General features: G+C 37.6%; 1 protein-coding gene across 2 annotated transcripts in view; it reads right to left on the bottom strand.

Annotated features, from left to right (window-relative positions):
• Man1a2 (mannosidase alpha class 1A member 2) overlaps positions 1 to 12515 on the bottom strand; it is a 136721-nt gene that overhangs the window by 16810 nt on the left and 107396 nt on the right. For both annotated transcript variants that reach the window (XM_052179639.1, XM_052179640.1), the window contains 2 exons: positions 9584 to 9803; positions 2233 to 2405 (listed from right to left, as the gene is read on the bottom strand). In XM_052179639.1, coding sequence (XP_052035599.1) covers positions 2233 to 2405; positions 9584 to 9803 — 393 coding nt within the window. The remainder of the gene's footprint in view (positions 1 to 2232; positions 2406 to 9583; positions 9804 to 12515) is intronic.

The raw sequence follows: 12515 nt of genomic DNA, 5'->3' as shown, positions 1-12515 counted from the left end.
ACAGTGTTATCAAAGAGAAGTATTCTCATACTAGAGAAACAAACTCATACTGGGTGTCTTCCCTAACACTATCAACTCTATAAAATACTTTATATTTTCCTGACTTAAATGTCAAGAAAGACCTATTCTTTCTAAATTAGGGAACTGTGTCTGTCACAAACCAAGATAGAGGTAAGATTGTAATTAGGAGTATGGGAAATGGTTCATAAAGTCCTTGTCTTGAAAACTGAGGACCTGAGTTCAGTTCCCATTTAAAAGCTGAGGACAATGGTGCGTGTCTGTAATTCCAGCAATGATTACTAGAGGCAGATGAAGGTGGATCCCTGAACTTGCTAGCCTGGCTGGCCGGCTTAGCCCACTTGGTTAAGTCTTCAGAGAATGAGAGACCCTATTTTAAACAGTGGAAGGTACTTGAGGAACACATAGTTGTATTAACTCCACAGACACTTGTATGTGTTCTCTCTCTCTCTCTCTCTCTCCCCCCCCACTCCCTCCCTCCCTCTCTGAGTTCATTTCCAAGTACAAATACTAATTCATAACATCCTTAAAAATGTATTGTTTCTACATTTTTAAGAGCTTTCTACAGTAGTAGTAATGAGGTATTTATTGTAACCATACTTTCTTCTGAGACACTGTACTTTCACAACCTTATTAGTTAGGCTCCATAGCTGGTGAGGAAGGAGTAGCAGGAAGTGCACACATACATGCCTAGATGACAATGGCGACTATTTAAGAGCTAACAATCTGCTGCAGGTTATTCATATGCAGTGGCACCTAAATTTCATAACCCTAGGAGGTTAACAGCTCTACTTTTCAGACAGAGAACTTGAGCTGAGCAATTTGTTGTGTTCTAACTACTATACTCTAATGCCTGACTGGGACTTAAAATTCTTCCTTCCTGTCTCCATTTGTGTCCTTGAACATGCATTAGTCAACACATTAAATAAAAAACAGTCTATTTACAACTCTATTTTTAAGTCAAAGTCACTGACCACCTTGCTGGTACAAATGTATCACATGTGGACTCTTTCCCCACTCTGTCACCCTGAGATCCTGTGCAATGACCTCCGCGCCTCACTCATCTCTGCTGCTGCTGCTGCTTGTCCCTACTCTGCTACCGTTCCTGTTCACCTGGCTTTCTCTTCTAACAGAAAGCTAGTTAACAGTAGAAAGCACTTAACCAAGTTCTTTTTACAGCTTTAGTTGTTGTCATGGGTTTTAAAGCCTCCTTACTTAACCGTGATGCTTTTATCTTAAGCAATTTAAATATCTTATTCTTCCTAATAATCAAGTGAAGAATAGATAAGCATTATCAGGCTACAGAGATTGCTCAGCAGGTCAGAGCATTTGCTGTTCTTGCACAGGACCTGCTTTTGGTTCCTAGCACCCACATGGAGGGGGAGGGACCCACAAACACATGTAATTCAAGCTCAGAGGACCTGACAACATCTTTTGGCCTCCACAGGTACTCACAATTATGGAGTACACACAAATAATAAATAAATGCTTTCGTTTGTTGTAAAGATAGCTGTCACCATATCAGAATAGTTTAAGGCCATGCAGGCTTCAGGCTCCCTTGGCAATCCAGGCTGGTCTGATCCTCATGACAGCTCCCACCTTAGTCTCCTGAGGGTTAGGGTTATAACTAGGCACCATCACACTCTGTGTGAATGTCTTATTATTTAAGAGTAAATGGACTGTTTCCTTTGCTTACTAATCATAACAAATTCCTGACTATACACATACACATACATACACACACACACACACACACACACACACACCTGTTGTATATGTGTACCTTGCATTTTGTTTTCTAATCTATTTTTTAAAACAATTTACTGATCTATACAGGAATTATTAGAACACAAGGTAAAATGAACAAGAATCATCTGCCCAGGCTATGAATCTGGGTTTTTTTCCCCATTGGTTAAACAGTTAAACATTAAAAAGACATTATAAAAATACCACTTATTTTATAATAATACTGAGATTGCCTCTTAAATAGCTCCTTATAGTTACCAAGTATATACTTTTATCAAAGGACTACTAGAAAGTAAACAGGAGTATAAGGCTAGTTCCTACTGTTCAAGAAACAAATGAGAACAATTTCTTCCCCAGAGAAATGAAAGTGTACAGTTCTCAAAATCAAGTAACTGGGAGGAGGACAAGTGGTACAGGGGACAGCCCTACCTAATCAGCACAGACAAGAGGAGAAATTGGCGTATTTACCAGTGCTGCTTCCCAGCCCCACTGCCTGTATCTTGGGTCGTGGGTGAATCGCCATAGGTACCAATAGGTTTCAATTACTTCTGGACGAAGGATGTAATACTTTTCAGCTTGCCGCACAGCCACGGCTTCCACTGCACCATCAAACTTGAATGACTCAGGACCTAGTTTTAATGCTGTAACATGTCAAAAAAAAAAAAAGCCACATAAACAGTGTGTGTGCTTTAAGGAATACTTATTGTTCTTTCTAAAAGGAAGAGGTAGGAAGTAATCTTCATCTTTTGTGACTTCTTGCTTCCGATTGTTTTAATTTTTATTTGTTTTGGTAGTAAAGACCAAAGCCTGAGCCTCTCAGATACTAGGCTGAGCTACATTCCAGCCCTGAAGAAACTTTGGCTACTGGATTGTTACTATACTACAAAACAAATTGTTTCAAAATAACTACAATTGGTTTGCTTCTAACAGGATTACAAAAATTTCTATTGCTCTGGCATGAAGTGCCCCTTAGAAGAATACACAGCAATATGCTGCTAAGTATGACTCTACCAAGAACTAAGTAGTACCTTGGAACCAAATGTAAAGGTGACTACAGCACACAACCCATGAACACAAACAGATACTATCTGCCCCTTTATTTGTATTTCCAATTATTTTCATCAATACTTGTAGTTTTCAGCACTCGATCTTTCTCTTTTTGGTTAAATCAATTCATTACATATTATTCTTGAGTGTGTGTGGTAGGGGAGTATGCATATAAGTCTAAGTGTGCACAGCCTGCATCCAGAAGCCAGGGGAAGGAAGGCATTAAGCATCCTATGCTATAACTCTTTGCCTTGTTCCTCTGAAGCTGTGCCTCTTGCTGAATCTAGAACATGAAAATTTTCAGCTAGGCTTGCAGCAAGCAAGCCCCAGCCATCCTCTTGTCTCCAACCTATCAGAGCTGGAGTTATAGACACAACAGGACCAGTCCTGACTTTTATGTGGGTGCTAGGAACACTGATCCTCAGATGGCACAGCAAGTATTATTACAGCGCTTTCTTTCAAGCCCTGATTATTTTGATGTTATCATAAATAAGGTTCTTTTCTTAATTTCTCTTGCCAATAGAGTGCTATTAGTGTAAAGATATGCAACTGATTTTTGCACATTGATTTGTATCCCACCACTGTACTGAATTAATTCATCCATTCTAACAGGATTTTGTTGGTGTGCATGCATGTACGTGTCCAGTTTTTATTACACATAATCTGTGGAAATCAGAATGATTTTTGCTTGTTCTTTTCTGATTTGAAAGTCTTTTGTTTCTTTTTTTTCTTGCTGACTATACTTGCTAGTAATTTCTGGTACTACATAGAAAAAAACTCTGAATTCAAGGCCATCCTTGGTACATAATGAGAATCTAACAAGAATAAACAAACAGCAATTTTTTAAGAAGTCCAACATCATAAGCATTGAGTTGAAAGTAATCCAAAGGCAGGTTATTGTGGTCTAGATTTCTTGTGCTTTTCCTTCCCCTAAAGAAAAAGAAAATATTCAGGAAAATGGATGCATCTGGAAATTACAGTATCAGTGAAGAATACTAGACTCAGAAAGACAAATACCACAAATATTCGCTCTGATGTGCAGATACCAGCTTTGAATTTGTATCTGTTTCTCTAAAGAGACAGACAGACAGACAGACAGACAGACAGACAGGGAGACAAAAGTGTGTGTTTGTGTGGGTCTTATGGGAGGGTGACTACTAGGAGGCACCTAAGAGGGAAGGAGACTATTAGAGGCAGAAGGCCACAAAGAAAGGTGTAGCTTTGTAGGCTAACGTAAAAACTTTTAGTACTAAGTGGTGATCGGATAAAGATTTTAAAGGTTAACCTTAAGATTACATTAGCTAGTTACTACCATAATTATAATGACAATACACCAGAATTGGAATAGAAATTGGCTATAAGAAATTAACATCATGAGCATCTCACTGAAAATTATTTTGCTTAGTTGTCATGCATAACTTACAGGTCACACAAACATACAGGAAAAGTAACTGATTTTTCCTTAACAAACTTATGAATAAAAAGGGCAAGCCTAAAACTATGCATGTATTTTACCCAAATCACATTTAAAAGAAACTGAAACTATATCCCAGCCAACTATCAATATAGTTTCCCGAGTATAAATCATGCTTAAACTACTACTGAGGCAGTGCCCATCTCACAAGAGGCTCAGCAATGCTTCCCACAAACCCAGCTAAACATTAAAATTTGCTGTTTACCACATGGTGAAATACATTAAGACAATCTATTTTTGAATTAATTTTAATCTTAATTCCAACAATAAAAGTGAAACTAACTCTCAAGGCAATAATTACATTATGAATTAGCAGAAATAATTACCAAGAGGATGGAATTTTTAAAAATGGTGGCAAAAACATATAAACGAGCCATAAGAAAAATGCAGCGGAGTATAGACTAATCAGCTGGGAAGATATGAAAACTAGGACTGTACTTACTAGTCCAAGGATATAAATTGTGAACAAAAACAAGAAAAATCAGTGAAAGACTTAAAAATACAAGGCACAAATAAAACAGTATGCTTCCAGGGATACCATGACACAGAGAATCGCATGCTCAACTTGCTATGCAAAGCTGACAATCAGTCTGTTCCTGGTGCCAACCTCAGCTTCTTTGCATGACCCTTTCAGTGCTGGGCCGTCAACTGCAACTGAGGCTGCACCTTTACCATTGGCTTCCCTGGCCTCTCACAGTGCCAAGCCTCAGCTGCTCTTCATGACCCCTTCATGCCTTCGAAACCAGTACCACCTGGGTGACTCTTACACATTACCAAGTCTACCTGTAGCATGAGGTACAACCTTGGCTATCTCTGCAACACAGCTTCTTTGTGCTCTCAGAAAACACTTCCCAGAAGATGTCATATCAGTGATGCTGGTCTTTTAAAACACCACTAATTTCTTAGCTCCAGCTAACCAGGATCAATTGTTCCAGTAACCCCCTCTACTCTTGACTCCAAAGGCAGAGCACATGGGTTAAGCTGCTGAGTTCTGCTGCTGTGTGCCCTTGTTCTATTACATCTTCACCAGCTTTCTCTTTTCAGTGGTTCCCTTTACTGCCTAAACTTGGCAGTGTAGAACTCACTCTGTAGACAGACTTTGATCTTAGAGATCTACATGCCTTTGTCTCCTGAATGCCAGGATTAAAGGTATGTACCACTATTCCGCCCTAAGCCTTTACCTTTTTCATAAGATCTGTATAAGTTCTGGGTTGTAGTTCATTCCAGATATGACAACCCAAAATAGCCATCACAATCCATCTCTTGTCAATTTGACACATGATTATATCTCCTTATGCCCTAATGAATAATATGCCCTAATGACAATAACCAGGTCATAATTCTTAACAGGATATAAGTATCTCTGTTCAACTGCAAACGATAAGCTTAGCTGGGTGGGATTTTGAGCTAAGGTCACCACTCCCTTATTTCCACTGAATATCCGTGAACACAGGATTTAGCTCCATTCCATTTCCTGGTACCTCATTACTCTTTGAACCATACATTTTCCATTTTTCCTTTCTAGCCTTGCTATGCTTAATCAAAATGTTCCTCTTAAGTGTGCACCACAGGACAAAGTCTAAACTGGGTGTTTTTGAGATTTCCTTTTGTCAATGCAATTAATCTAAATCTCTTTACCTTAGCCTCAGCCAGACTCTTCAGACAAGGGCAAAAAAACCCAGCCACCTTCTTCACCAAAATATCACAAGAATGATCTCTAAGAAACATACTAAAATTCTTCTCCTCTGAAACCTCTTGAGCTAGGCCCCCAGAGTTCAAATCACCCTTAGCATCAATGTCTTCCATATTCTTACTAGGATGGCCCATCAAGCCTCACTTAAAGCATTCCATTGCTTTCCAAATCCAAACTCCCAAAAATCCACATTCCTCTGAACAAAAATATGGTCAGGCCTATCATAGCAATACCACAGTCCCTGGTATCAATTACTGTCTTAGTTTGGATTTTATTTCTATGAAGAGATACCATGACCAAGGTGAGTCTTTTAAAGGCTGGCTTACAGTTTCAGAGGTTGAGCCCATTATCATCCTGGGTGGAGCTTGAGCACTAGGAGCCCTCAAAGCCCTACATAGTGACAGACTTCCTCCAACAAGGCCCCACCTCCTAATAGGGTCACTTCCCATGGGCCAAGCATATTCAAACCAGCACACTCTCCCACATTTCTTCTCTACCCCCATCCTTATCCCACACATAGTGTCCTCCCACTCTCAGTGGCTTCCTTCCCACTTTCACATCACAAATGTCACATGACAGTGACCCACCCCCTCAACACCTCCTGTTCCCCTCCTGTCTCCTATCTAGTTTCATAGTCTCTATCCGATCTACAACTCCTTATTTATATACATGCAAACATTCGAAGTTATATCTGCATAGAAGTAAGAACATACGATTTTTATATTTCTAAGACTGAGTCACCTCACTTTCCAGGATCCACCCATTTTCCTGAAAACTTTAGCACAACTGGATGTCTTCTAAGAGAAAAAAAAAAAAAAAAAAAAAAGAACTTATATCCATCTTTCATTTATGCCCAAAAAATCAAAGGTGTTAACTCAAAAGTTGAACTTCTGAAAATGCTAAAGGAAAAGGAGGGGTATGTGTGAAATTCTAGGACATGATCAAGAACTTTCTGAATAGGACTCTTAACAGCACAGGAAATAGTCCCAAGGGGTAATAAATGGGTTCACATGAAACTAAGAAGTTTCTGCACATCAAGGCAAACTACCAGTAGAGCACTTAGCCTATAGAATGAAAGAAAAATCTGTTATTGTTGAGTGGGTCTTAAGTCCAATTGGAGAGCATTTAGTTGTGACCAGGGATAAGAGGGATAAAATGTTTGACTTTATATATAACTACCATATATAAAGACAAAACTGAAATACCAAAACCATAAAACTATTAATTGATAAATGAGCTCATAAAATGAACAAACATATCTCCAAAGAAAAAACACAAATGGCCAAATGTTATTTTAAAGAATGTTCAATATCTTTAGCCATTAAGAAAAAGAAAATTAAAACCACTTTGGAATTCTATTTCACCCTTGCCTGAATATCTATGATTAAGAACACATAAACCAGCATGGCAGAGTGACACTATGGGTGCAGTAGTGGCCTGAACACCCTGGTCACAACTAAATGCTCTCCAATTGGACAAGGCCCAGTCAACAAGAGTGGTACCAACTGAGAGGCCTCAAACATATACAAAGAACTAAAGGCAACTGAATAAAGCGGGGAGCACAAGAGGTGGTCCTCCCCAGAGAAGAACATACGAATTTGTTATCCAGTACCAAATAGTCAGACTTGAAAACACACGTAAGTCACACTGAACAGTAATATTTAGGCATCTATATCCCATTATTATACAGATACATATGTGTATACAATTAACAATTGATTAAAAAGAAGAAAAAAATAATAATGAGGATGTGGGGAAGAAGAACCCTTAATACTGCTAGTAGGAGTCTAAACCAGCAAAACTACTATGGAAATCAGTATGGAGGTGTCTTAGTTTCATTTCCTGTTGCTGTGATCAAACCTCCTAACAAATACTATTTAGGAAGAGCTGTTTTAGAACCCATGATTCCATGTAATTCCATCACAGCAGTCAGTCACTTATACCCATGGTCAAGACCTGAGTACAACAAATTAAGGCATGTATGCTTGTATGCAACTTACTTCTTCCTCTTTTGAACAATCCAGGACTCAAACCCAGGGAAGGGTACTGCCAATTGATACAATAGGTCTTGGCACGTCCTCCAAAGACTCAACTATGGCCAACCTAATATAGACTAGTCTTTAGTGAGACTTCTCTCAATGAAGTCTCCAGGTGATTATAGATTGGGTCAAACTAGTTAATAAAACTAACCATTCACAGGTGGTGCCTCAGAGTAAAATAAAATAAAAGACACACACACACACAGAGAGAGAGAGAGAGAGAGAGAGAGAGAGAGAGAGAGAGAGAGAGAGAGAGAGAGAGAGAGAGAGAAGTAAGCAGAGCTGCTGTCTTAGCCAGCTATGCCCCTTCTGGTGTACTCAGAGGACTCTACATCATACTATAGAGTATTTATACATCCATGTCCAGTGCTGTTCTACTCACAGCTCAATGAGACAAAAATGTGGCAAAGATGCATAATGGAATTTATGTGCACAATGGGAGTTTGAACTGTTAACTACATTTTAAGTGTATAACTGATACTATATATTATCACTCACTCTGATAATCTGATAATTCTGTTTGTAAATCAGACCACTAACATTGTCTTAATACCAACATTAAATCACTGAAGTAACAATTGCCAATATTCTTTTGAGTTACATTTTTTAAAAAGTGAAACCACTAGATTGAAGGTTATGAGAGAATTGGACACTCAATTTCACCTCAAATCCCATTCCTTACTATTATAAAAAAGTAACTAAAAAAGCTTATGAACAAAGACAAGTTTAAAGCCAATTATATTTGTGTCACAGTACTTAATCACAAATTAACTCTGAGACAGAAAGTCAGTTACTATAGAAAAGCAACAATTCAACTTCTGATACTACAGAAATTACAAGTTTGTAGGTTTTTACTATTATTTTACTTAGAAAGGCATGTGTGTAAAGCCAAAGTAAATTGCAGGTCTAACTTGTGGTGCTGCAGCCCATTTTCATCCGTGTACTGTAAGGAGGCCTTCTGTGTAGGTTGAGTATCTATCTGTAGATGCATGTGGTATATGCATTTTCAACCAATTTGCGTTTTCAACCAAAAAGCATTTCAACCTCTAAATCGCAGAGGATTAAAAGTATTACCTATTTTCCCAAATAATGTCATAAGATTTTCTTAAGCAAACATATAAAAATTACTAGTGAATTGAGCCAAAGATAAACTGTCTGACAGGCAGAAGACAACTGTACTTTCAAGGTAATGACTACCTTCTTTTGGTTCCTTTTATCTTCTTGAGAGTATAGACATAACAATATAAACTAATAGTTTGGGACTGCTATTAAAAAATAAGTGATATTACTCCATACAAATCTTCTACTTTTTGGTCTTTACAACAATTATTTTCTAAATATTAAAGAATAAAACAAACAACTTCTTCCAGAATTAAAAAAAAAAAAAAGATAATGGAAGCATATCCTGGAATTAAAATAAAAGCTAAAAAAAAAATTATTTGCTATTTTAGGGTTCAAGATTTTGAAGTGAATAGTACAAATATTCTTTCTTCCTAATTTCTGGAAACATGTTTAACTTAGAGGTTATTTTAGACTAAGTCATTCGCCTTATTAAAATATTCTTACCAGTTCTGTCATATGACTCATGACATGTTCGTGCAATTTCTGCCCCTAGTTCTAAATAGTGACCCGCTTTATCCTTTCTGGAACCATCTGCTCCAAGTGCAAACATCCCCCCAGCGAAGCAGGCCAAATGACCCATCTTCCTTTCCAAGTGTCCGTTCTTCCACTCGCCAATGAAGACCAGACCTCCCCGGGACTTCTTAATAAGATGTTTTTCTATAGCCTAGGAGAAAAAGATTAGTGATTTAAACAAAAACTTTTTTAGTTTTAACTGTCAACTTGAAGTTAAAATCACCTCTGAAGCCAGTCTTAGTAGGAATTACCAGGATCAGGTTGTCTGAGGCCATGGCTCCTCTCGCAGGATTGTCTGAGTTGCTACCTGGGGTGGGAAAGGTCAGCACCAGGTCAAGGCTGGCCTGGACTGTGTAAGAGAAGAGAGCTGGCTGAGCAAAAGCACGCAGGAAGGGCTCTCTCAGCTCTTGGCTGTAGAGTGACGCTTTAAGTCCCTGACCTAACACAGTAAGGGACTGTAACACAAGATTATAAGTCAAATAAATCTCCTCCTAGTGCTAGTTTGTTAGGGTAGTGTCAAAGCAACAGAAATGAAACCAGAACACAAACCGTGAGTGCCCGGTCTGTTTGTTATGTCTGGATCTCTGGCATTATGGTAGTTTATGAAGTAGTAACTTTCACAAATTGGGAACTTAGTAATATATATAACCTGGAATGAACATGCTAATCACTACTGTAAGACAAGCATGGCCTTTGAGTGCTTTTCTGCATGGTATTACCCATATAGCTTGTCTTCTCAAGTTGAATGATATTCATAATAATTAACCAACTGAGATTACCTTAAGAAGTTAGAACCAAAAGATTTTACCAATTTATTTATTTTCTATTCCGGACAATAAAAACTGAACAAGAGATTGAATAAGTTAAGATAAAAGGATATTTTAGGAAGTAGTTAAAATTGTTCTTAATTTTACATGTAACTATACAACTTAGAAAAATTACCTTCAAAAGCATAACCTTACCTATGGTCAGGCTTTCAAAACTGGTTGAAACATGATATACACATCCCTTAACCCCTTAGGAAATTGGTTTCTCAAATTACAGTAATTTATTTTGAATGTCTGGTCATGGATAATGGGAGACAACATCAGAACAGGCTACTGTCCTGGGACAATGGGGATAGCAAAGGAAATATTTTATACTAACTTAAATATGAGAAAAAATATAGTATAACAATTACGTTTCATTTTAATAATGAGGTATTTTTTTTTTATGAGCTTTGCACTTCTGGACTGTGTCCTTAAGAGTCTGCTGAGATAGGCCATACTTTACTTTCTGAAATAAGAGATGTGTTTCTCAAGGATTAATTTTGTTTAAGGGTTGTTTTCTGACACATTCAGTAACATCAGCTTTAGAAGACATCCATCTTATAGTCTCTGTAGTGATGAACTATAGGGATTACGCCCTCCTCATCTCATGATAGAGGCATGCTATAATGTACTGTGCACTCAGTAATAAGTTTATAAAGCGTGATGCTCTTGGTAATTAAATCAGACACATAAGGGCAATAACAAGTAGCTGATAATCAAATGATAGGGGTGACCACTGGATTTTAAGTCTTTGGGTTTTTTTGTTTTTTGTTTGTTTGTTTGTTTGGTGTTTTTGGATTTGGTTTTTTCGAGACAGGGTTTTTCTGTATAGCCCTGGCTGTCCTGGAACTCACTCTGTAGACCAGGCTGGCCTCAAACTCAGAAATCCACCTGCCTCCACCTCCCAGAGTGTTGGGATTACAGGTGTTTGCCACTGCGCCCGGCTCTTTGTTATTTTTTTTAACCATACTCTGTGTGTGTGTGTGTGTGTATGTATGTATGTATGTATGTATGTATGTATGTATATGATTAGTCTTTGGAATAGAGGGGCTAAGTTTTTCATCCTTACAGGCTGAATGATATTAACATGGCTTGAACATACTCAAAAACTTGCCTAGAGACTTGGCTATAATGTATTTTTGGTTTTTGTTTGTTTTTTAAAGAGACCATGAAGTTCAGGCTAGCCTCGAACTCATAGACATCTGCTTGCCTCTGCCTCTTCCTGAGTACTGGAGTTAAAGGTATATACCACTATGTCTGGAGAGTTGAGACGTCACTTGTGGTGCAAATCTTAACAGCTAATCATGCTCATTAACTTACTGGGACCAAAGAAAAGGTAACGAAGGTAGGGCTGTACCCCCTTAACCACCCCTGGGACTCTGGAAATTAACTGTACTGCATTCTTCTCTCCTAAGAGTTTACAATGTCTTACCTAAAATGCTAGCTGTTGAATGGCAGTTGGGAATAATTACATTACTCTTAAATATCTTCATTAGTATTACGTAGCCTCTTAACTGACAAACAGCCATTAAAATGCATGCTTTGTGTATACTTTAAAAAATAAAGAAACTGACTGTAAGTTTGATCTAAAACCTGTAACAATGGTAAGATGAAGAAACCAGTATTATGGGAATCGGCAGAGGAAGCAGGATGTGGTGAAAGCATTTTAAACAGAATGCACTCAATGTCATTTTACAGTTCAAAAACATCACCTCCTGGCAGGAGTATTTGCTGAAGAGACCAGTGCAAAAATTGTATACTTGAGATCACAATGAAATTTGACCAATTATTATTTTTATAAAAAAATTATTTTTTATAAAATAAATTTATAAAAATTCTAAATTTAAAAACTAATAACAGGATTGATAAGATAAATATATAAAGTCATGTACATATAGTAGATGATATATATCTAATGAACAATAATTTAAATTTTTAAGATTAACTTTCAAAACAATGACACCTATCACAGTAAAAAAAAATCTTAGATCCTGCCTTCCCAGGATCATCTTCTAGGCTTAAACTTTAGCAGGAGAAAATAAAATTTTGCAGCT

This window comes from Apodemus sylvaticus, chromosome 4 (genome assembly GCF_947179515.1).
Source record: "Apodemus sylvaticus chromosome 4, mApoSyl1.1, whole genome shotgun sequence".
Classification (NCBI taxonomy): Eukaryota; Metazoa; Chordata; class Mammalia; order Rodentia; family Muridae; genus Apodemus; species Apodemus sylvaticus.
The sequence above is the reverse complement of the archived record's forward strand: the minus strand, read 5'-3'. Positions and strand labels throughout refer to the sequence as shown.